We start from the raw sequence: 20,389 nt of genomic DNA on the forward strand, positions 1-20,389 counted from the left end.
TAATAATAATAATAATAATAATAATAATAATAATAATAATATCCACCAAATAACTGCGTGTATTTAATCGCGTGACTGGCAGGGGATGGATGCATTGAAAAACAGAAAATTCTGCCAAATTTGCACTTTAAGTGCGGATGTAGTAGCCATAGAGGCCGTTAGAGGGTGCAAAAGAAACGGTGTTGAAATAATAGTAACCGTGTTGTAATAATAGTAAGAGCTAGTTTCAAGTACACCTAACCTGTGCCCCTTTGGCAGAATTGTCTGTTTTTGAGTGTGTATGTTAAGTGTACCGTACTCGCTTGATTATATAAGACTGCCACAGCAGGAAAAAAATCCTTAACAGTTAACGTGCATTGTTGTTGTAATCTCCCCCTTCTGGATGTATTCCGAAAGTTCAGCTCATTTCCCAGTATAATTCCTGAATGGGAGGGGCTTCTCCAGGAAGCATCTCAACAGAAGATCATTAACAAGATCAGAACAAACGCCTAAAAAAGGAAACATTTCGATAAAAAAAAACAGTGTTATGTGAACTGCAGGTAAGTTGTAACAAGATATGAAATGCAATTAACGTTTGCGTTTTTTAAACCGACGGTAACATGTTTTTGCAATTTACCGTGCTGGGACGGGTTTATTTATTTATTTATTTTTTGGAAGCAGCAGGCCCTTGAGTTAGACCTGGAGACGGGGGTTTGAGTGTTTTTGTGGAGTCCGTCATGTGAGCCAAACGGGGTGTAGTCGCTGGGACTCAAGACCGAGGCTCTAAAAAAATGCACATTAAGATATTGAGTGAAACAATTGGGGTTGATAGTTAAGCGTTGCACGTGCTTTGTATGTTTTCTGAGTAAACGCATTTACTTAAACTGCTACAGTGCAAGTAAACAATAATGTTGGTATAGTGTTGGAACTAGCGTCGTGAATCACAAAGAAAATGACTAGTAAAAAAAAAAAAATCAATTCAGTATTGTCCCTTTCACCAATTACACTGCCTGTCATAAGACAGTCACCTGTTCGTTTATGTTACTATGTACGGTTGTATACAATGTACAGTTTGTGTGTCTGATATTGTAAATTTATTTTTGCAACCTAAATACATTTCCAAACATTATTTTCCACTGAATTTGATCGAGTCTGGCTTATAAAAAGGTATATTGCTGATTAATTAAGTAATATAATAAGCTACAGGAATAATGCAGGAAGAGACACCAGGCTTGCCAGTGGGAAATCCGATATGAAGTCGATTCGGCTTCATAGTTTTTACAGCTGCAGAATATGGCAAGGATAAGATTTGTATTTAATGAAAGCAAGAGTTTTTACTTGTCATATAGCTAATTGGGCTGGTAACCACGGTGCGTGTAAATTAATATTGTTAAATACCTTTCTTGTGGTTCTTTTTAGAAAATTCGTAGGTCGTGGGACAACAGTAGATTTTAATTCGCTCTGTAAACAGTTACAAGCACAGGTATGTATGCACGTCTGTATAGATTTATTTCTAGGGTATTGAGATAAGTAAAAAGTCAATTCAGTAATCCTTGTTTTTGAAATTTCTTGCCAGACATTATCCCATTATCTGCTATAAACATTTTTTTTTTAATCAAGGTAGAATTCAGGAGTTTTTCACACACAGACATTAACATATGAAAAGTCTTGTGTACTAAAAATGGACAGTGTATGATCATACTTTATGATCAAAAGAGAAGGCTGGATGATTTTCTTTCTTTCTTTTTTATCTTGGGAGAATTCTGTGGAGGATCACAGATTTCTTTGGCTTTTACACCTCAATCATTAGAAACTATTTCTTACTGAGAGAGAGCTTTTAGCTGTTTGATGTGGGGCTAAAAACGACTTCAGTTTTTGTTTGAGATGTTGCCAAGAAAGATCTAATATACATTTCATCACAACATATGGATTTTCTGACACGCGTCATTTTTTTCTTTCTTGAGGAACAGTTTGGTTGGCTCTGTGCAGTCCACCATGCTTCAGTAGCTGCAAGCGACATCACATCAAAACTCTGCCAGCACAATTGGTTATGCAGAATTGAGGTGGTTTTGTGAAGTAGACTAATCGCTAATTGAATTTAAGCTGAAACCTACAAACTCACTTTACAAAGCTTTCTTTTTTTGTTTTTTTTTGTATCACATACAGTAAAGGCCAAATTTGTGCGTTAATAATGGTTGTTGGTTTTTTTTTTTGTTTTGTTTTTAATTTAGTACTGGATATGAGTCTACAATCAACTGTGTGGAACTGAACCCAGAAACTGTATCAGAACCTAGGGGGATCCTGTGGAAATCAGTTGATTGGTATTTGACACTGTCATGGTAATGACCTACATGAGCAAAGAATGAGGATGATCATTAACCTCTGAAGCGACTGAACAGTCCACAAATGGAGCCTTGTATTTGGACATAAATCCAAAGCATATTTTATTGAAATACATTGTATGCTCAAGCAGCCAAGATACAATGCAAAAAATGCAGAGATTGGGATGTTTTGTGTTCTTTTTGGAGGTGATTGGAGTACCCCTGATCCAGGGACACAGCGCTTTCACGTGTGAACCCATTAAAGTTCACAGATGTCTTGGGATACACTACAACATGACATTTTTTCCTAATATGATGGAACATTATGACCAAGATATTGCTGCCAAAAAAATGGAGGTGAGTTGCGTATAATTCTTTTTATCTGTGACTTAAGTATATACTGCACCTGGAGCTATTTGCTGTTTTCCAGAAGACAGTTACACTATCATATGAAAAGTAGTAGGGTTTGTGGCTCTTGAAATCAAAATTTAAAGCTTTTTTTTTTTTTTTTTTTTAAGTTCGTTATAGTTTCTGTAGCCACAGTTTACAAGTACTTCTGCTCATTGATTTGTCTACATCTTTTGGGACAAACATAATCAGTTTTAATGCACAAGAATAACTAGAATGAAAGACAACTTGGTGGTTTAGTCCCAAAACATTAAGTTATTGCATGTGCTTGCTAATCTTGTAAACACTGTAATATTTGTCAACCGAGCCTCTATTAAAGTTGGTTTTGTCTTCTGTGTTACCCGTTTTGACTGACTGAAACTGACTTGTAAAAGAGAGATGCAGCTTTTATTACGGGGATTCCATTTGATAAACATGAAAATCATTAAAGTGTGCTGCATAGGATAATGCAGGTGCAGCATTTAGTTTTTGCTGAATATTATGGTTGAAGTAGTGCTACTTTCAACCATAATAACTCGCCATTATGACCTGCATTAAAAATCCCTAACTGACTGTAATTAAGATTGTATTACAGATCGGATTTCAGTAGTCCTATAAATGCTGATACTTTTGTAGCAATTGTCCGGACCTAAGCTCGTTAGTGTCTGCCTCTAATGTCTTTTTAGAGTCACTTCCTTTTAAACAGACACAATAAAGCTTCTTTATGTTGCAGCCCTTTTAGACAGTTCTCTGAAGATCTTAATCCTAATACAGTAAGAGATCCATCTCTGAGAATGAGGGCTTCTTAAATAGAAGCACCTGACTGAGCACTGCCACTTTAGACTCATGTAAAAAATAGTTTTGTAATCATTTCACTGGGCTGTCTTGCTGCTACCAGGACATAGTCTATTATTTTCCTCTGGTTGATGTGTTGAGGCATACGAAGAACTGCTTAAATCAAATAACACAGATGGAAGTGCACAATGTATAGTACCTCTGTTGCAACAAAATACAGTAAACTGTACAGAGAGGTGACAGCGTTTTTAAAGATTCATCATTGCATAATTTAACTACTAAATTTTCAGGATTAATAGGATTAGTAAATCCTTATTTCATGAATGATTCACGATAGAGAACAGTATGTCTGTAAGCATATTCCAATTGAGTGAAAGTACAGTTAAGCTTTTTTCATCTTGGAGGGCATTGACAAAGGAAGGAAGGAAACACACCCACATTCAAACAAAGAGAAACACAACAAAATATTCCTGTTAGTGACAGAGGTGTGCAATTCATATCGCCTGACGCCCGGTACAACAAAATTTGTGTGAGGGGACAACACGTTTTTCCATTATACTTCGCCCATCGGACCAGTGCTGCTAGCTCTGAAAAATGAAAATATTGTATTGGAGCCTCAATTATTTTATTTCACGGAAAGTGATCATACATCCCAAAACTTTTAAGAACACGCGAATGTAAATGTTTTTTCATCCTTAATATGATCCTATTGCTGTAAATAGCTGTTAACCTTGAGTTTATGTATGAAAAACTAATATTGTGCAAAGTAATGCATGTATTAAGTATATTTGTATATTGCCAAATGTAGTTAGCTAGAATTATTGTGGTGGTCTAATTGAAGTATTGTGAGATCTATATGCTATAGGCAATACATAATAGGAAAGAATTATACTAAATGGGCGTAAAATTGTTTGCAGCAATAGTATACGTTTGGCAGACAATACAAAAAGATTTGAGCCATTTTCACGCTCCCAGGTAGAATATCTTTCTGTAAACTCTTTATTTATGTTGCATTCACCAGTCAATCTATATAATATTACTATCGTGGAAATAAAATAAAAAAACGGTAATAGAAAGGTTGCATCTCCCACTCCTTATGATAGCACTGCGGCCAGTGTTGTGCTTTCGTGGTCGATGTCGACTCATCCTCATACTTGCTTTTCTTAACAGGAGTCCCTGGATAATCCACCTCACTGTCAGAGTCCTCCTCACTGATCATGATTCCACCGTTTAAACTTCCAAATATGTCTTAAAATAATGGAGAAAATAATGTCCTACCGTCACAGGCAGCTATAGAAGCACAGTCACGTTCATGAACGCGCTTAAACATGTCTTCGCCCCCGAGCGACGACACAGACAACCAACGAATCGCTGACAACCTGCTGGAGCAACAGCCAATCACTGAGTTGATGAAAATTGTTCATTGTCATCTCCTGTCTCCTCTCAATGACAGCAGATGAAAAAAATATTAATTTATTTTTTCAAATGTGAGTACTCTGTAGACCTTCCTGAATTATCGTACATTTTTGCCACTTTCACAATTCTCTATCGTACATTGTAAATGGTCCAAATTATCGTATAAATACGGTAATTACCGTACGTCTGGCAGCACAGCGTCGGACAAGTACTTTTTTTCTTCTTTTGTCACAACGTTCTGTTGCTAGAAAAACTCCCGAAGATTTCTAATGAGTCACACAAGGTCCTGAAAACTCTAAACTGCTGAAGTTGCGCACATACAAATGAAAATTAAAAGAAACAAACAAAAAAATAACTCTAGACCTCAAAAGCAAAAATGTATACAGAGTACACAAATACACATATCCTTTTAATTCACAAACCCTCAGTCGCACACAGTAACAAACCTATTTAAATGAATGTAACAATACTATTAGTTTGTCTACAGTAGGAGCCCAGTAAAGCTTGACCACCAGCACTAGAAAGAATATTTAACATAATAAAAATTACAAAAACCTTTAAACTATTTTATATGTAATGGTTTAGCAATGTATTTATTTTTTAAAAAGCTACTTAATCTCGGGTGGTTGGCAGTAGGTTTGTAAAGCTATAGATTAACTTAATTATTTAATACAACTTTGCGCTGCGAGACCAACAGCGCGACGCCCACTGAAACGCCCATAAAAAAAAAAAAATTCTGTTTATCCAATGGCCATAAAGGAAACCAAAATATATAAACAAGAGTCATCGTCGTTCTGGGTAATGTCGTTTAGAAACCAATCCTTTAACCTTCCGCTCCGGTGAACATTCTACCTGTTTGAAGTCTGACTGACAACGTGACTTTCGGCTTGTGTATCAGGACAAATATCCACCGAAAGTATACAGTGTTCTACCTTTCTAAACAGCTCAGAATTTGAAAATTGTTAAGAGAATAATGTTTTCACTCTATGGTGAAATATACCCTACGATTACCTAGTTTGAAAGTCAAAAATAAGTTTTAAAATGTACTCTGATTCATTTTTCTTTAGAAAAATAAGTGTAATTTAGTGATGATATACCTAAAAACTGTCAGGGTCGGTAAGCATTCTTGGTTATGTAAAGCAATTTAGTATGCTCTCTGGTAATGTTGCGCTTTAAAATCATGGTATATATGGTCATTGAAGCCTAAGCTACTGAAATGTTGGGGGTGGGGGTTGTTGGGGGTGGGGGTATGGATGAAGGAAGGGAACACACCCACACTGAAACAAAGAGAGACACAACAAAGTATTCCTGGCAGTGAGTCATACCCACTTGCTTTGTTATCTAGCCCACCCCTCTGTTTGAAATACAATTGCAGCTACACTTCAAAGCTTGATTTGAGAAGGCTCATTTACTCTGTAAATTAAACTTGATTATACAAGGTTTAGTATTGGCTAAACAGTAAGACACGTTGTTTCTGAATCTAAAACTGTTGCTGTTTCTGCACGCCCAGTAGAAAATGTTAGGCCTTTTTATGCTGTTTAAGGAAACTCAGCTGTCAAATATGTTTCAAACACAATTGCCTGACTTGCTGTTGTGAGAGACCACTGTTACACATGGATTTTATAGAGAGGGACAGCCATGCTCTTGTTTCTTGGTTATTTAGCTCAGGCTTTTTATTTTTATTTTTTTTATTTTAAGTCCAGTGCAGAAGATTATTCAGTTTTTTCCACTTCTAATCCACAGGGGTTTAAAATTCCTAATAGAACAGCAGATGCAGACTACACCAGTTAATAAAAACCATCCACTTTCATTCTCTCAAATAAAATAATCAAGATTCAGTGAAAATCCTAATGACAATTACCTGTAGCAGTAAATCATTCAGACCATTTGGCTTTGTTTTTTTACATGAAACCCCGTCTTCCTCTTTAGTCTTGCTGCCGATTTCTCTGTGGTACACTTCTATGTACTCCTCCACCAAGTGAGCAACAGCAATCTCGTGGTTCTTCACATGTACAGTCTTGAACCTTGGGTCCAAAATTGTGCTTAAGTCAAGCAGACGATTCGGCTCTTCACTCGCATAACGCTGCTACATGTCGTTTTTGATGACCTCTTCCAGTGCTCTATCTGTAGGCTGGGCAGTGAGAATGTGGTTCAGAACAGGACGAATAGCAGAAGCAAAATCTGCCAAAAATCCAAAATCCCTGGATACCATAATATGTTTCTTGATGCTTGTAGATCTCATCAACATCTATCCAAACATATCTTTTTGTGATTTTTTTTTGGAGTCCCCAGCACAAGTTATTAGAGCCGAAACTTGGCACAAATAGCAGAAATTCAAATTTCAAGGGGGTTTAATGACCAGTGGTGGGACTTGAAACCAAATGTTTTTTCACAGAATTTGGAAGACTTGTACCTAAGGGTCTTACAGCAATACTTACGTTTTAGGACCCACATCCCCTACAGGGTAAAGGGTTAGTCTGAAGTCCAAATAAAACTTGTCAGTTACCCCTCATCTGGCAATTTGCCAGAAGTGAGTAGGGTTCTCCTAGTATTTTTCTCTGAAAAACCCTATTCAATACGAATAGAACGAGGTGCTATACATGATGGTAGCATCTAAATTGCACCCAGGGTGATTTTTCTGGTCAAGGTCCCTTTCTCACTTTAGGTTGACCTTTGCAAGGTCACAGGTCGAAGGAGACATTTAAAAAAAAATAATAGCTGTGATTTCTGAACTCTGTCTGAAAACCCCCAGTTAATTTTTCTAGGAAAATCTGAGACGGATGGGCAACGAAATGTCCCTTTCTGGTTGAGTTGGCGTGGAATGACCCAATATCATAGAGTCTTTATTTAATTTAATTTAGTTATAAAACTTGACAGTGACTAACGTTTCAAAAAAGTAATCTGCTCTGACGACAAAAAATAAATAAATAAAAAGGCCATAATTAAATGTTATATTTTGGGACTTAACTGAAGTAAAGTTAATGCTTTGTGTGTGTTGTGAAAATGCTGTCTTTATCACTCATAAAGGCAGCTGCTAACTTTTGTTACCAGTTTTATTTCACATTTTAGAAAACATGGGGTAGCAACAGGTATTAATATACTGCCACGATACTTTTAAAATGTGGTTTAAACTTGCGTGGTTAGGAAGTTGCAGGATGTTCTGTTGCTTTTTAAGCGCTCTGCTGTTTCCAGCTTTGTGTGAAAGCATCCACTGTTTTCCTGGCAGGCCTTACTGCTCTTTCCATGCCATTCAGTTTTAGTCCTTTGCTGATCGCCAAGTCAAGGTTATGACCAAAATAAGCTCAGCTTTTTGATGCTAGCAAATTGCGTTTCTTCATCTTGGGTATCAACAAATGCTTTTTTCATGTCGGCGGTGTTGTCTGTAGTTACTGACACAAGCCTATCGACTGAGAGACTTTAAATCCATTTTTAAACACATCACAAATGTTGTCTGCTGTATGGTCAGTGTTAAAAGGTATGCATCCGTGACAGTAGGTTTGCTAGAGAATTTCATTTCCATGGCCTCTCAATTCAGAATACATTTTTGGGGGCATGGTATTAGAAAAATAATTTCTTGTAGGCAGGCGGTATCTTGTACTCGGTTTCGACAAGCTGTTGAACTCCTTTCCGATCAACCGTGTAAACAGGCATATCTTTGGTTGAGAATTATCCTACAGCTCTTTCTTCTTCTCTTTGGTTCTGAGCTATTATGTTTCTGTACTGCTTTTTATGTAACACTAGAACCGCCACGTGGGTCACTGTGACACATACATTTTTAAACTGCTTTGTTATGAAAATGAAAGACATACTATAGGATACAACTGAAAAGTTTTATTCATGAACATCATATCTAGCATTGTAGAAACACCGTATTTAAATGGAAAATTAAACATAAAGGCTTTATTTCTAAAATGAGCGCATATACAGCACGACTACAAACAATGAAAAAAATATAATGCACATTTCAAAAGAAACGGGTACGTACACACAAAACTATAAAACCAAAATCATCGTTTCTAATACTACATAAAAACAAAATACATTCCAGATAGATTCAGTGCTGAGTAAACTTGGAGTAACTTCTAGAACTTTCTAGAACTTTCCAGTAATATAAATAGTAGTATAAACACAGGGGCCTTAAGCCCACCAGTTCAGTTTAGTTCCAGCTGCCTAAGTGGATATCTGCATTTTTCTGAGATGGCATCAAGAGGCTGGAAGCATCCGGCAGACGCATTTTGCTATGTCTGCGGCCAATTTATCAAGACAAGAGCGAAAAAGTACTCTGTGGAAGCATCTGCTAAGATGTGTGAGGCCTACAAGGCATATTTCGGCATGCCTGTTGGGGATCAAGACAAACCCTGGGCACCTCATTTCACCTGCGAGCACTGCAAAAAAACTCTGGAAGGTAAGATGGACAATTGTTGCTCGGAATTTTGTTATAAAATTTGTTAATTTTAAAATTGTAAAAGTTTTTAATTTTAAAATGTTTTACAATTTTCAATGTTATTGAAAAAATATATCATATATGAAAAATGTTGTGAGAATCTCTTACACATTAGTCATGGGTGAAATAAATGTATTTTTGTAGGATGGTACAGAGGGGAAAAGAGAGCCATGAAGTTTGCTATCCCAAGAATTTGGCGGGAACCCACTGACCACTCAAGCAACTGCTACTTCTGCATGGTGGACCCTTCCAAGCGGACCGAGTTCTCTGTGGGGAGGAACAACGTCAAGTGGGAGCCACTGGTGGACCCCCGGAAGGTGCTGATGCCACCACTGCACATCAAACTGGGCCTTATGAAACAATTTGTCAGATCTCTAGATAAGGAGTCAGCAGCCTTCAAGTACCTTCAAGACTTCTTCCCTAAGCTGTCTGAGGCAAAGGTCAAAGCCGATGTCTTCGTCGGACCACAGATAAAGAAGATCCTGGAGTGCAATGAATTCCCCAAGAAGCTCACTAGTAAGGAGAAAGCGGCTTGGAACAGCTTTGTCGCAGTGGTTCGGGGCTTCCTGGGCAATCACAAGGCCGAAAACTATGTGGAGCTCGTTGAGACTCTGGTGAAGAACTACGGCACAGTGGGCTGTAGGATGTCCCTCAAAGTCCATATCTTTGATGCTCATCTTGATAAATTCAAGGAGAACATGGGAGCGTACTCGGAGGAGCAAGGCGAGCACTTCCACCAGGATATACTGGACTTTGAACGCCGCTACCAAGGACAGTATAACGAGAACATGATGGGAGACTACATTTGGGGGCTGATTCGTGAAAGTGATTTACAGTATAATCGTAAATCTCGAAAAACTACTCACTTCTAAATCTTTTGTAGTCATTTTTGTATTACTTTAGTATAAATACATGTTAATTTGGATTCATATGTTGTTTTTTTCTGACTTTATGTGAACGAAAAGACACAAATTCGCCCGTTTTCTCATTGGAAATAGGTAAATTTCAAAGTATCACTGTCCTGGTCACAAAAGCAAAGTCTGTGGGGAATAATAGCCATTTTCTATACTTTTGAGGCATAAGCAATTTGGAAATAACACTTACTACCCAGGAACAAAAATTGTGTTACATAGTGACTGTGCTTCAATGTATTTCATGAACACAAGCTGTCATGTGTTCTCCAGCAGTGGGTTGAACTGCCTTGTCCTAATATGGCTTGGTAGGTAACTTTATGAAAGACACTAAAGAAATGTCACTGTTTTTCTGTCATTTTAATGTTTTTTATTGGCACTTAAACTGTTAGCTTATTTTAAAAATGATAGATAGCACATATAGCTTACACAAGACTGACTGTAAAATGAATGGTTGCTGGATAATGGCAGCAAGGTTTAATCACAAGCTTCTTTAGTTCATGGAGCAGTAAGTATGGAAAAACCTAGCCTACAAGGTATGGAAAAGTACAGACACTCCCCGGGTTACGCAAGACCCGACTTATGCAAATTCAACCTTACGCAAAAAGTTCCATAAGGCATAAATAAAATTTTCGAGTTGCGGAAAATATTGCTTAGCGTGCGGAAATGCAAAGTAGTGCAGTGTGCGGAGGAATACAGCAGTAGCATCTCCTACAAGGGAAGGCTTTGCGCTCTCACAGCCTCTGTCTCGTGTTCTTATTGTTTCCGATCGGATACTCGTGGCACCGTGTTATTTCAGTGATACTGTATTTCTGTTATTTCACCCTATTATTTAATTCAAATCATGACTGGAAAGCGACCAAGTGATAGCAAGAGTGCAGGACCAGTTCGTAAGCGAAAGAAGATTGATATACGTTATATATTGATATATATGTTTTCAACTTACGTAAAATTCGGGTTATGCAAGGCTTTCCGGAACGGAACGATTACATAAGTCGGGGAGCGTATGTATAGGGAGCTTTAATGCATTAAGTTGAAGTGAACTTTACAATAGACAATAGAGTTTTTACTGCTGCACTTGCTTCAAGCTGATGGCCCAGTGCATTTTGTTTGTTCTTATTGTAGAATGCCAAACTTGTATGTAAAACCTTTTTGAATATTATTTATTTTCTTTTTTCAGCCGTTTGTTCCACTGATCAGTCTCAGCTGTTCTCCAGAAGTCCACAAGTTTATGTGTGAGGCATTTGTGCCAGCCTGCACTGACCAAAACAAAGTGATTCACCCGTGCAGGAGCCTGTGTGAGCGAGTTCACTCTGACTGTGGAAAGGTGATGGATACTTTTGGAGTCACATGGCCCCCTGAGCTTGATTGTGGCAGGTACAGTACTGTGATTTTAGGTGGGAGATCTTAGTAAAATGTGATTTGAAGCTTTTAAGCTTCTGTGTATTTAATTTGTATTTTATTTATTTATTTATTTATTTATTTATTTATTTTTGTCCTGGTAAATTCACAAGGGGGAGCTCAGATTCACTTCCTGGCTGTGCCAAGTTCCAAATCTTTGCTAGACATCTCATAGGGAGCATTGCAATGTCCTAGCAGTCCTGCAGGTTGGGGAGGTAAGATTGTCAGGAACTGTTTCACCTCAAAGCACTGCAGTAGCCCCTACTAGACAGACATGTGATGAGCTTCAGCATACAAGTGGATGGCAGCTGGTTAACATCTGCTGTCGTGGTGATTGGATTGTTGTGGGCTGTTGCTGTGGTGATGGGACATAATTGGTTGCTGTGCTCAATCATTCTGACGCTGTCAATTTGTTTGAACATTATTTAGGTTGGAAGAATGTCGAGGTTCTCAGCCTGCTACTCTGGCTCCTTCCACTAAGCACGCAGTCACCCAGAAGACAACCCAGCCTGTGCAGAGGGACTATGGATTCTGGTGTCCTCTGAAGCTCAAGACCCCGGTTGGCCAGGGTTCCATGTTTCTGGGAGTGAGTGACTGCGCACCGCCATGTGCAAACATGTACTTCACAAGCAATGAAATCAAATTTGCCAAGAACTTCATTGGGATTGTTTCCATTATCTGCCTTTGCGCAACGCTGTTTACCGTCTTTACGTTCCTGATTGACGTCAAGAGGTTCAGGTACCCCGAGCGTCCGATCATCTTCTACGCCGTGTGCTACAGCATCGTCTCCTTAATCTACTTCACAGGGTTCCTGCTGGATAACAGCACAGCTTGCAACAAGGCTAACGAGAAGCTGGGGCGCATGGAAACTGTAGTCCAGGGCTCGCAGAACAAGGCCTGCACTGTCCTCTTTATGCTGCTTTATTTCTTTTCCACTGCTGGAACAGTGTGGTGGGTTATTCTGACCATTACCTGGTTCTTGGCTGCGGGGCCCAAGTGGAGCTGTGAAGCTATTGAGAAGAAGGCAGTGTGGTTTCACTCCTCAGCTTGGGGGATTCCCGGGGCTCTGACAGTGATGTTGCTGGCCATGAACAAAGTGGAGGGCGACGGCATCAGCGGGGTGTGCTTCGTGGGGCTGTATGACCTGGACGCACTGCGCTACTTCGTCCTGGCCCCCCTGTGCACCGGTGTGGTTGTGGGTCTGTCTCTGCTCTTGGCCGGCATCATCTCCCTCAATCACGTGCGGCGGGTGATCCAGCACGACGAGCGGAACCAGGAGAAGCTGAAGAAGTTCATGATCCGGATTGGTGTCTTCAGCGGTCTTTATCTGGTGCCTTTGGTTACCCTGCTGGGGTGCTACATCTACGAACAAGGTCACCGTTCCACTTGGGAAATGACGTGGATCAATGACCATTGTGAAGAGTACCACATCCCCTGCCGACCTTACCAGGTATTTACATATATACAGACCTAGGTTGTATGTTATCATTAGAAAAATGCATATCCTGATTATTTTTAAATTGACTTCTATTCCACTTACAGCTATGAGCCATCCCATAGAATAGCTTCATAAAGTTGAATAATACCTGCTGAATTATGTTACGTTGACATATTAAATTGCATACCGCTTTGTAGTTTGTACATACACATACATTTGTAATGCAAAACTTTACATACCTGAATGGAAATTTCTCAACCAAATAATTATAGGAATAATCTTTTGTAGCAAGACTTTTGCTTTTGTAGATGAGGAAAAAAACTTACAAGAAATAGATGTCTACAGTTATTTATTTCAGCATTTTTTTTCCCAAAACTCCAAAAATGCTAATTCAAAAGTATTCATACTCGGACAAGGAAAATTAAATTAATAGCTAGTTGAGGCACCTTTAGCAATAATAATCTCTTTTTATATGATTAGGATATTTGTCAATGAGCTTTTGGCATGATTCTTTGGTGATTTTTGACCATTCTTCAACGCAGAATTGTTCCAGTTCATTCAAATTCCGAGGACTTGTGCACAGCCGCCTTCAACTCATACCAACGATTCTCAAATCGGATTTGGATCGGGACTTTGACTAGGCCATTCCAGAACCTTGATTTTATTCCTCTTTAACCATTCTGAAGTAGATTTTGATGTGTGCTTTGGATCGTTGTTGTGTTGGAACTTCCAGTTGCACTTTAAACCAAATTTTGTAGCTGAGGGTTTCAGATGATTGGCCAATATCTTTTGGTATGCTATGGAATCCATTTTAACATAAGGAGGCTGTGTGGTCCAGTGGTTAAGGAAAAGGGCTTGTAACCAGGAGGTCCCTGGTTCAAATCCCACCTCAGCCACTGACTCATTGTGTGACCCTGAGCAAGTCACTTAACCTCCTTGTGCTCCGCCTTTTGGGTGAGATGTTGTTGTAAGTGACTCTGCAGCTGATGCATAGTTCACACACCCTAGTCTCTGTAAGTCGCCTTGGATACAGGCGTCTGCTAAATAAACAAATAATAATAATAATAATACCATGTATTTGAACTAAATTTCTTGTGCCATAGGAAAAACAGCCCCATAGAAGGATATTACCACCTGCTTGACAGTAGGTATGGTGTTCTTTATTACACCTCTCCAAACGTAATGACTATCAGCATGACCAAATAGCTCGTTGTTTTTTGTTTGTTTTTGTTTCATCACTCCACAAAACCTTTGACCAGAACATATATCCATCATTCAAATGTCATTTTGCAAACTTTTAGGAAAACATTACAAGGACAATTGCTTAGTGGCTTTTTCCTTGGCCTGCGACCATTGAGACGTTCACCATGCAATACTCGACCTATGATTGAAATGGAAACCCCAGTCCCACTTGCAGCCAATTCACTTTGAATATCTTTGGCAGTCAATCTCAGATTGTTATTAACCTTCCTCACAATTCATCTGCTTGTTCTTGGTGAAAGAACCTTCTTTTTTCCAGACCGAGGGCGCATTGTGATAGTGCTTTTTGTACTTCTTGATAATAGAAACAATATTTGAAATTGGAAAACTCAGATGCTTGGAAATCTTCTTGTATCCTTCTCCAGTTTTATGACAATAAATAATTTTCTGCCTAAGGTCTTCAGATAGCTTTTTACTTTTTCCCATATTGACTTATTGGTACAGCAATTATACCCCTTTATACTCTAAGAATGTTCACCTACAATCCAGCATTTTCTAGACTTTTCTAGAATTTGGTTCTGCATTATCATATTGAAATTTCTAGCACCTTGTAGACAATACTATCATGGCATCAAAGGTTATGAATACTTTTGAATTAACATTTTTGAGGTTTTGCAAGCAAAAAAAAATGCTGAAGTAAACAATTGTAGACATCGATTTCTTGTAACTTTTTTTTTTTACCCTTATCCACAAAAAAAAACTTTTGCTACAAAAGATTTATCCTAAAATTCTGTGTGTGTGTCTGTATATATGTATGTCATTAAAAAGGTGGCGCAGTCGTTCGTTTTGTTGCTTTTTAATGATACCCAGGACACAAAAACTGGAGGTTTAACGCTTACGTGCACTTTTAATGAACAAAAACAAAATAAACTCCTAGCTCTTTCGGAGCGCTCACTAAAAGTTAGTCAGGAACCTATTCACCAATGAACAGGACAGCTAAGCTGTTTACCGGTTGAAAAAACAAACAATTTTTAAAGAATACAACAAAAAGGCTTTACACTATACCTTTCAGTATGGTTGAACACACCATCAATCGGGCTCTCCACACAGCAGCAGCCCCAAAGAGATTGGCTGCTCTCTTTTATATACCCTGCACCTGGCTGTAATTTTCAAGAATAGCCAAGTGCAGGTGATAATTAACAATAAAATAATTAACACAGGTATATAAGCAGGGAGGATATTAACACCCTCCCTGCTGTGCTACTATATATATATATAATGTTATAGTTTGTGCAAAATGATGCGTTGACTGTGTTACTTTCTTTCAGATCAAGACGTTAGCAAGGCCGGATCTTTCCCTGTTCCTGGTAAAATATCTGATGACCCTGATCGTTGGCATTTCATCTGTCTTCTGGGTCAGCAGTAAGAAGACATGTTCAGAATGGGCATTTTTCTTCAAAAAGACTCGCAAGAGAGAGTAAGGAACATTTTTTAACTGCTTTTGCATTTCTTCATAGTTAACTAATTTATAGATGAAGTTATGAAGCCTAGCAGTAGCAGGAGTAGTAGTTCTGTCTTGATTTGAAATCCCTGCATGGCCATCAATGTTGTATCTCAGTCTGCTGGAAAAATAAGTACACTAACAATCCCAAATAAAACTGAATATGGTATCTCTGTTGGACTGGCCAGCATTAACAATATATAATGAATTTAAAAACGACTTTGGACAGCTACTCCAGCATCATATGTATCATCTTTTCGCATATCATTGTAACATACAACCATGAATTAAAACTTTGTTTTGCTTCAGTCCCATCAGTGAGAGTCGAAAAGTGCTGCAAGAATCCTGTGAGTTTTTCTTAAAACAAAACTCCAGAGTGCAGCACAAAAAGAAGCACTACAAGCCAAACTCCCACAAGCTGAGGGTCATCTCAAAGTCGATGGGGACCAGCACAGGAGCAGCGGCAAACCACGGCACGTCTGCAGTCGGCATCACCAATCATGGCGTTTTAGCCCAGGCCGCAGAGATCAGGGCTTCATCGGATGCTTCTGGGAAAGAGCTTGCAGAACAGGGCAGTTCCACTCGGGCAGCCCAGCCTCGATCAAAATCCAGGGAACGGGTACCTTCTGGCCAGGCATTGCCGTCACGTGCTTTGTCTGGGGATACAATGGAGAAGAGGAGCAAAGCGGGGAGCTCTGGCAAAGTGAGCAGCCTCTCTGAGAGTTTGCAGCGAGTCCCTGATGGAAGGTAATCAGTACAGCATTACGCAACCCTTACCAATTTTTTTTTTTTTTTTTTTTAAATCAAAACCGAAAAAGCAGTAGCAAATGAAGACTACCTTTAATGTATCCTCTCAGTATATGCTTGATAATAGAGTTTACATGTACTATTTTAAAGCCTAAATAACTGCTGGATAGCAATCATTAGAAACCATAAAACTTTTTTTTTTTTTTTTTCCCGATTAAAGGTAAGTATTTTCAAACTGGCTTTTCTTAAGTCATCAGTCTTTGTAACGATGACGGTCTTTCTTTTTCTCCAGATTGACCCCCAGAAGTGATTTTCTGGAGGGTCGTCCAGTACAAAGCACTCATCCTCTGCCTCGCAGCTCTTCACAACCCAGCAGCATCAAGGGGTCCACTTCGTTTCTTGTACACATTGTTCCGGAAGAGAAGAAAGATGAAAATCTGGACAACAGTTGCTCAAATACCTGAACGGACACCTCTGTTTCAGTGCATTCACCCCCCCCCCCCCCCCCCCCCCTCCTCTGTACTTGCCTACATTTGTATTATTTGTATTTTTTTATGCAAAGTTTTGTGTCAGATAAGGACCTACATTAAACATTCAGAATATGTGTATTGTCAAAAAGGGCTATTTAAGTGTGTGTGTGTGCGGTGTGTTGTGTGGTTTTTTTTTTTTTTTTTAATAACATTTTATTTCCTAGGATTATCAAAATACCAAATTGGCACTAAATTGTTCTGTAGTCGTAACACTGAAATCTTTGTGGAAATTGTATATAAAATACCATTATAACAGTCTTGAAGATTCAAATTAGTCTTCTCCTAAGAGGTTCATATTACTTTTAAATGTATGTTTTGTAGAGGTAGTTTTTATTGATGGTGCCTCCATTAATGTATAACAGTCCTTACACTATGTATAAATGTATTGCGGTTACATTTTTCACAACATGTTGTAAGGAAAGACAATACTTTCTTAAATCGCTGCTCTTACTGAGCTGTAACGGGTCTTTGAAGCCTCGTGCAGCTGGAAGAGTAAAGGGAATTTGCAAGAAGTCACTTTTTTTTTCATTGCTGTCTGTACGATGTCAACATTGGCCTAATATCAGTGATGAAATTCCAGTGGTTTTATCTTTTGACATTTTTATTTGGTGAGGAAAAATAATGTACCTGTATAAAAACTGGTAAATGTATAGTGTACAAAGGAAGCATAGCAATTGTTGAACTACTCCACAACATTTTTGTATATTTTTCTTACTGCCTGGAAGTGTTTAAACACAATTCTTGTCACATACCAAAGGAACACTGTTTTGTTTTGTTGGCTTTTTTTTTTTTTTTGGGGGGGGGGGGGGGGGGGTGACAAAATGGGAACTTTTTTTTAAAGTTATAATTCCATTACATAGAATGAATCCTGATGTGTACAGTACTGTGTAGTATTTTAATGTACATTGTCTTGAAGTCTCCGGAAACCAATAGTTTAAGATTTCAATTAGAGACAGTCACCAAAACATACCAGAATGCAGTAGGGGAAAGGGAATTTATTTTAAAAAACAGGCCAGGTGTTCCAAGTAGACATTTAGTTATTGGGATTAATATGTATTTATACAGTATGTGAAGTTTTTTGCAAGTATGTGTACAAACATGACATTTTGTTCTTGCAACACTGCATACGAAGATTGAAAAATCCATTGTCCACAACTTTTTATTTCTTTTTGCTGATCTACGTTTTTTTTTACTGTCATTCTGTTCAGTATTTAGTACATAGCAATCAATTTTGATACCATTTGTATTGAATGAGTTATAATTTGAATAAAATTATCTTCCTAAAACGTCTGTGGTGTTGCATTCTTTGATCATTTACATCACCGGTGACCAGGAGTAGTCAAAGACACCCTAACTGTACATGAAGGTTTTTACTACAAGTAGACTATCCCATGGACATGATGTAGTGTTTGGGTGTTTATTTCCCAAAACATACCGTGCAACAGCCCATACTGTGAATGTGTGTGTGTTTTTACCTCTAATATGTCCATCATTGATTTGTCCCTTCTTTTTTTAATGGGGAAGAAAATAAAAAAACAATTAGAAGAGTAGTAGTTTTTACATTGTTAGGTACTAAGTGTTACTACATTATTGTTTGCTTTCCCCCAGACCTGTATAACATCTGTTAGTTCACCACTTTTTATCTGTATGTCACACTTCACATGTACTTACTGTGGTCGTACGTTATCTGGATCTAATTTATGGTACTAATAGCTTTAATGCTGTAGCCACAGCTGTGGTGGAATACTGTTGTTCATATGCCTTAAAATATTGGATGGTCTGCACATGTATAATAAAATAATATATAACTTTTAAATCTTAGTATTTATATACTGTAGAGAAGACAAAATTCAAAGAGTGACCACACATATGCTAGTTGGTGAGAAAGGTGGTTAGAATTGGGTTAAGTATAGTATGTCAAGAGGATTGAACCACTTTTCCTGCACATATCCACACTCGCACACAAATGTTAGCCTTTCGGCGGAATTCGGGGGCGGGGGGGGGGCGTGCCGGGACCCTTAATTGCGGCCTATTATTACCAATCTCCTATTTAAACTCTAATAACACACACCTTCCCGGTTTGTTTTCCTCCTTCTCCACTCCTCCTCCTTTCATACTTGCCTGGTTTAAGCAAATACTTTATTCTGGATAGATCATTTTTCCCATGTGTGAAACTCATGCCCAAGGCGGACATTCCAAATACTTCAGTCTTTATGTAAAAATAGACTTCTTAAGCACATTGAATGATCGATCACGTGTTAGAAGAGTTTTCTGAATACCCATACTAGGGAAATTTGGCTGCACTTTGTGCCTCACAACTTACCCATGACGTGCAGCAATTACATAACTACTTTATAAATCCTTCTAATTATTTGTTTAAAATATGTATTGTGGAGAGATTAATAGTCATCAGAAAACAAAATAACTGCTATTCATTTAAGTTACATAAAACAGTTTAAACCTGTGAAGAAAGTTCTGTAGCCGTTGATACACAAGGTGAGATCTTGGAATAAGAAAACAAGGTAGAAATGCGGAGAATGTCTATCTGTCTGATACTTGATGAGAGTGGTGGTATTGTGAAGGCTTCTGGGAAGTTGTCAGTGATCAATCATGTGACATCTAGCTGACAAACCTACCTTATTGTGGATCAAAGATTATCTCCCTGAAGGAAATGTGACTATAGGGGACAGATAGACTGGGTTTGATCTTCCTGAGGGAGGAGGACACACTCCAATACAAGTGTGTGCTGAGGACTAGCTCTAAATTGGAAACAGCCCAGCAACTGACAATTATTTTAATTTAAAAACGATGTAATCTTGCATGATGTTATTAAATGTTACACACAACCAGGTTTCTTTTAACCCTACCACTAGGTTCACAGTTAGCAAAGCTAGGTCAATGCATAAGTTATATTTAAAAACTGTAAAATATATAGTGAATGTCAAGGTGTGATAGTGTAAAGGTGTCTTGATTAAACGGGTGTACTCGCTTGATATGAATACAGGTATAGACTCAAATAAAAGTGGGTAGATAAACTTTTTGCCAAAAATATTGGTTTAGTATAATTAAATTATGTGTAATAAATAACAAACATCAGCCCACAACCTTAGAAAAAATACTTAGTCAAAACTGCTGAACCTTGTTTGACCGAGAAGATATTTTAATCTTGTATTGCTGAAGGATATTGCTGGTTTGTCTGAAACAGACAATCAGTTCTTTGTTTCAGAGATGGCACAGCAGTGCTGAATGCATACCAGTAAATATAACCAGCTTTATAAAAAACACAAATGTTTAAGCAAGATTGAACACAAAGATAAAA

General features: G+C 38.2%; 2 protein-coding genes across 3 annotated transcripts; both read left to right on the plus strand.

The window, feature by feature from the left end:
- The first annotated feature begins 358 nt into the window (after nt 1-358).
- Nucleotides 359-17,877, plus strand: LOC117435612 (frizzled-6-like). Of its 2 annotated transcripts, XM_034058936.3 has the most exons (8): nt 359-539; nt 1,399-1,462; nt 2,211-2,657; nt 11,434-11,630; nt 12,084-13,104; nt 15,621-15,769; nt 16,103-16,540; nt 16,833-17,877. In XM_034058936.3, exons 3-8 carry the CDS (start codon nt 2,463-2,465, stop codon nt 17,002-17,004), a joined length of 2,172 nt encoding a protein of 723 aa, XP_033914827.3. In that variant the 5' UTR covers nt 359-539; nt 1,399-1,462; nt 2,211-2,462; the 3' UTR covers nt 17,005-17,877. The 2 variants fall into 2 exon arrangements, with proteins under 2 accessions (XP_033914827.3, XP_033914826.3); XM_034058935.3 differs by lacking the exon at nt 1,399-1,462.
- On the plus strand, nt 8,967-11,427 carry LOC131712160 (uncharacterized). The gene is made up of 2 exons (XM_059012641.1): nt 8,967-9,303; nt 9,487-11,427. The coding sequence occupies exons 1-2, from the start codon at nt 9,096-9,098 to the stop codon at nt 10,212-10,214; spliced, it is 936 nt and encodes a 311-aa protein (XP_058868624.1). The 5' UTR covers nt 8,967-9,095; the 3' UTR covers nt 10,215-11,427.
- Nucleotides 17,878-20,389: the final 2,512 nt, after the last annotated feature.

Source organism: Acipenser ruthenus, chromosome 3, assembly GCF_902713425.1.
Source record: "Acipenser ruthenus chromosome 3, fAciRut3.2 maternal haplotype, whole genome shotgun sequence".
NCBI lineage: Eukaryota > Metazoa > Chordata > Actinopteri > Acipenseriformes > Acipenseridae > Acipenser > Acipenser ruthenus.

Excerpts from the sequence above, each read along its gene's own strand:
- LOC131712160 (XM_059012641.1), top strand. The coding sequence starts at position 9,096 with ATGGCATCAAGAGGCTGGAAGCATCCGGCAGACGCATTTTGCTATGTC. Across the intron at positions 9,304-9,486 it reads CTGCAAAAAAACTCTGGAAG|GATGGTACAGAGGGGAAAAG; the intron begins GTAAGATGGACA and ends GTATTTTTGTAG.
- LOC117435612 (XM_034058936.3), top strand. The coding sequence starts at position 2,463 with ATGCAAAAAATGCAGAGATTGGGATGTTTTGTGTTCTTTTTGGAGGTG. Across the intron at positions 2,658-11,433 it reads TTGCTGCCAAAAAAATGGAG|CCGTTTGTTCCACTGATCAG; the intron begins GTGAGTTGCGTA and ends TTCTTTTTTCAG. Across the intron at positions 13,105-15,620 it reads TCCCCTGCCGACCTTACCAG|ATCAAGACGTTAGCAAGGCC; the intron begins GTATTTACATAT and ends ACTTTCTTTCAG.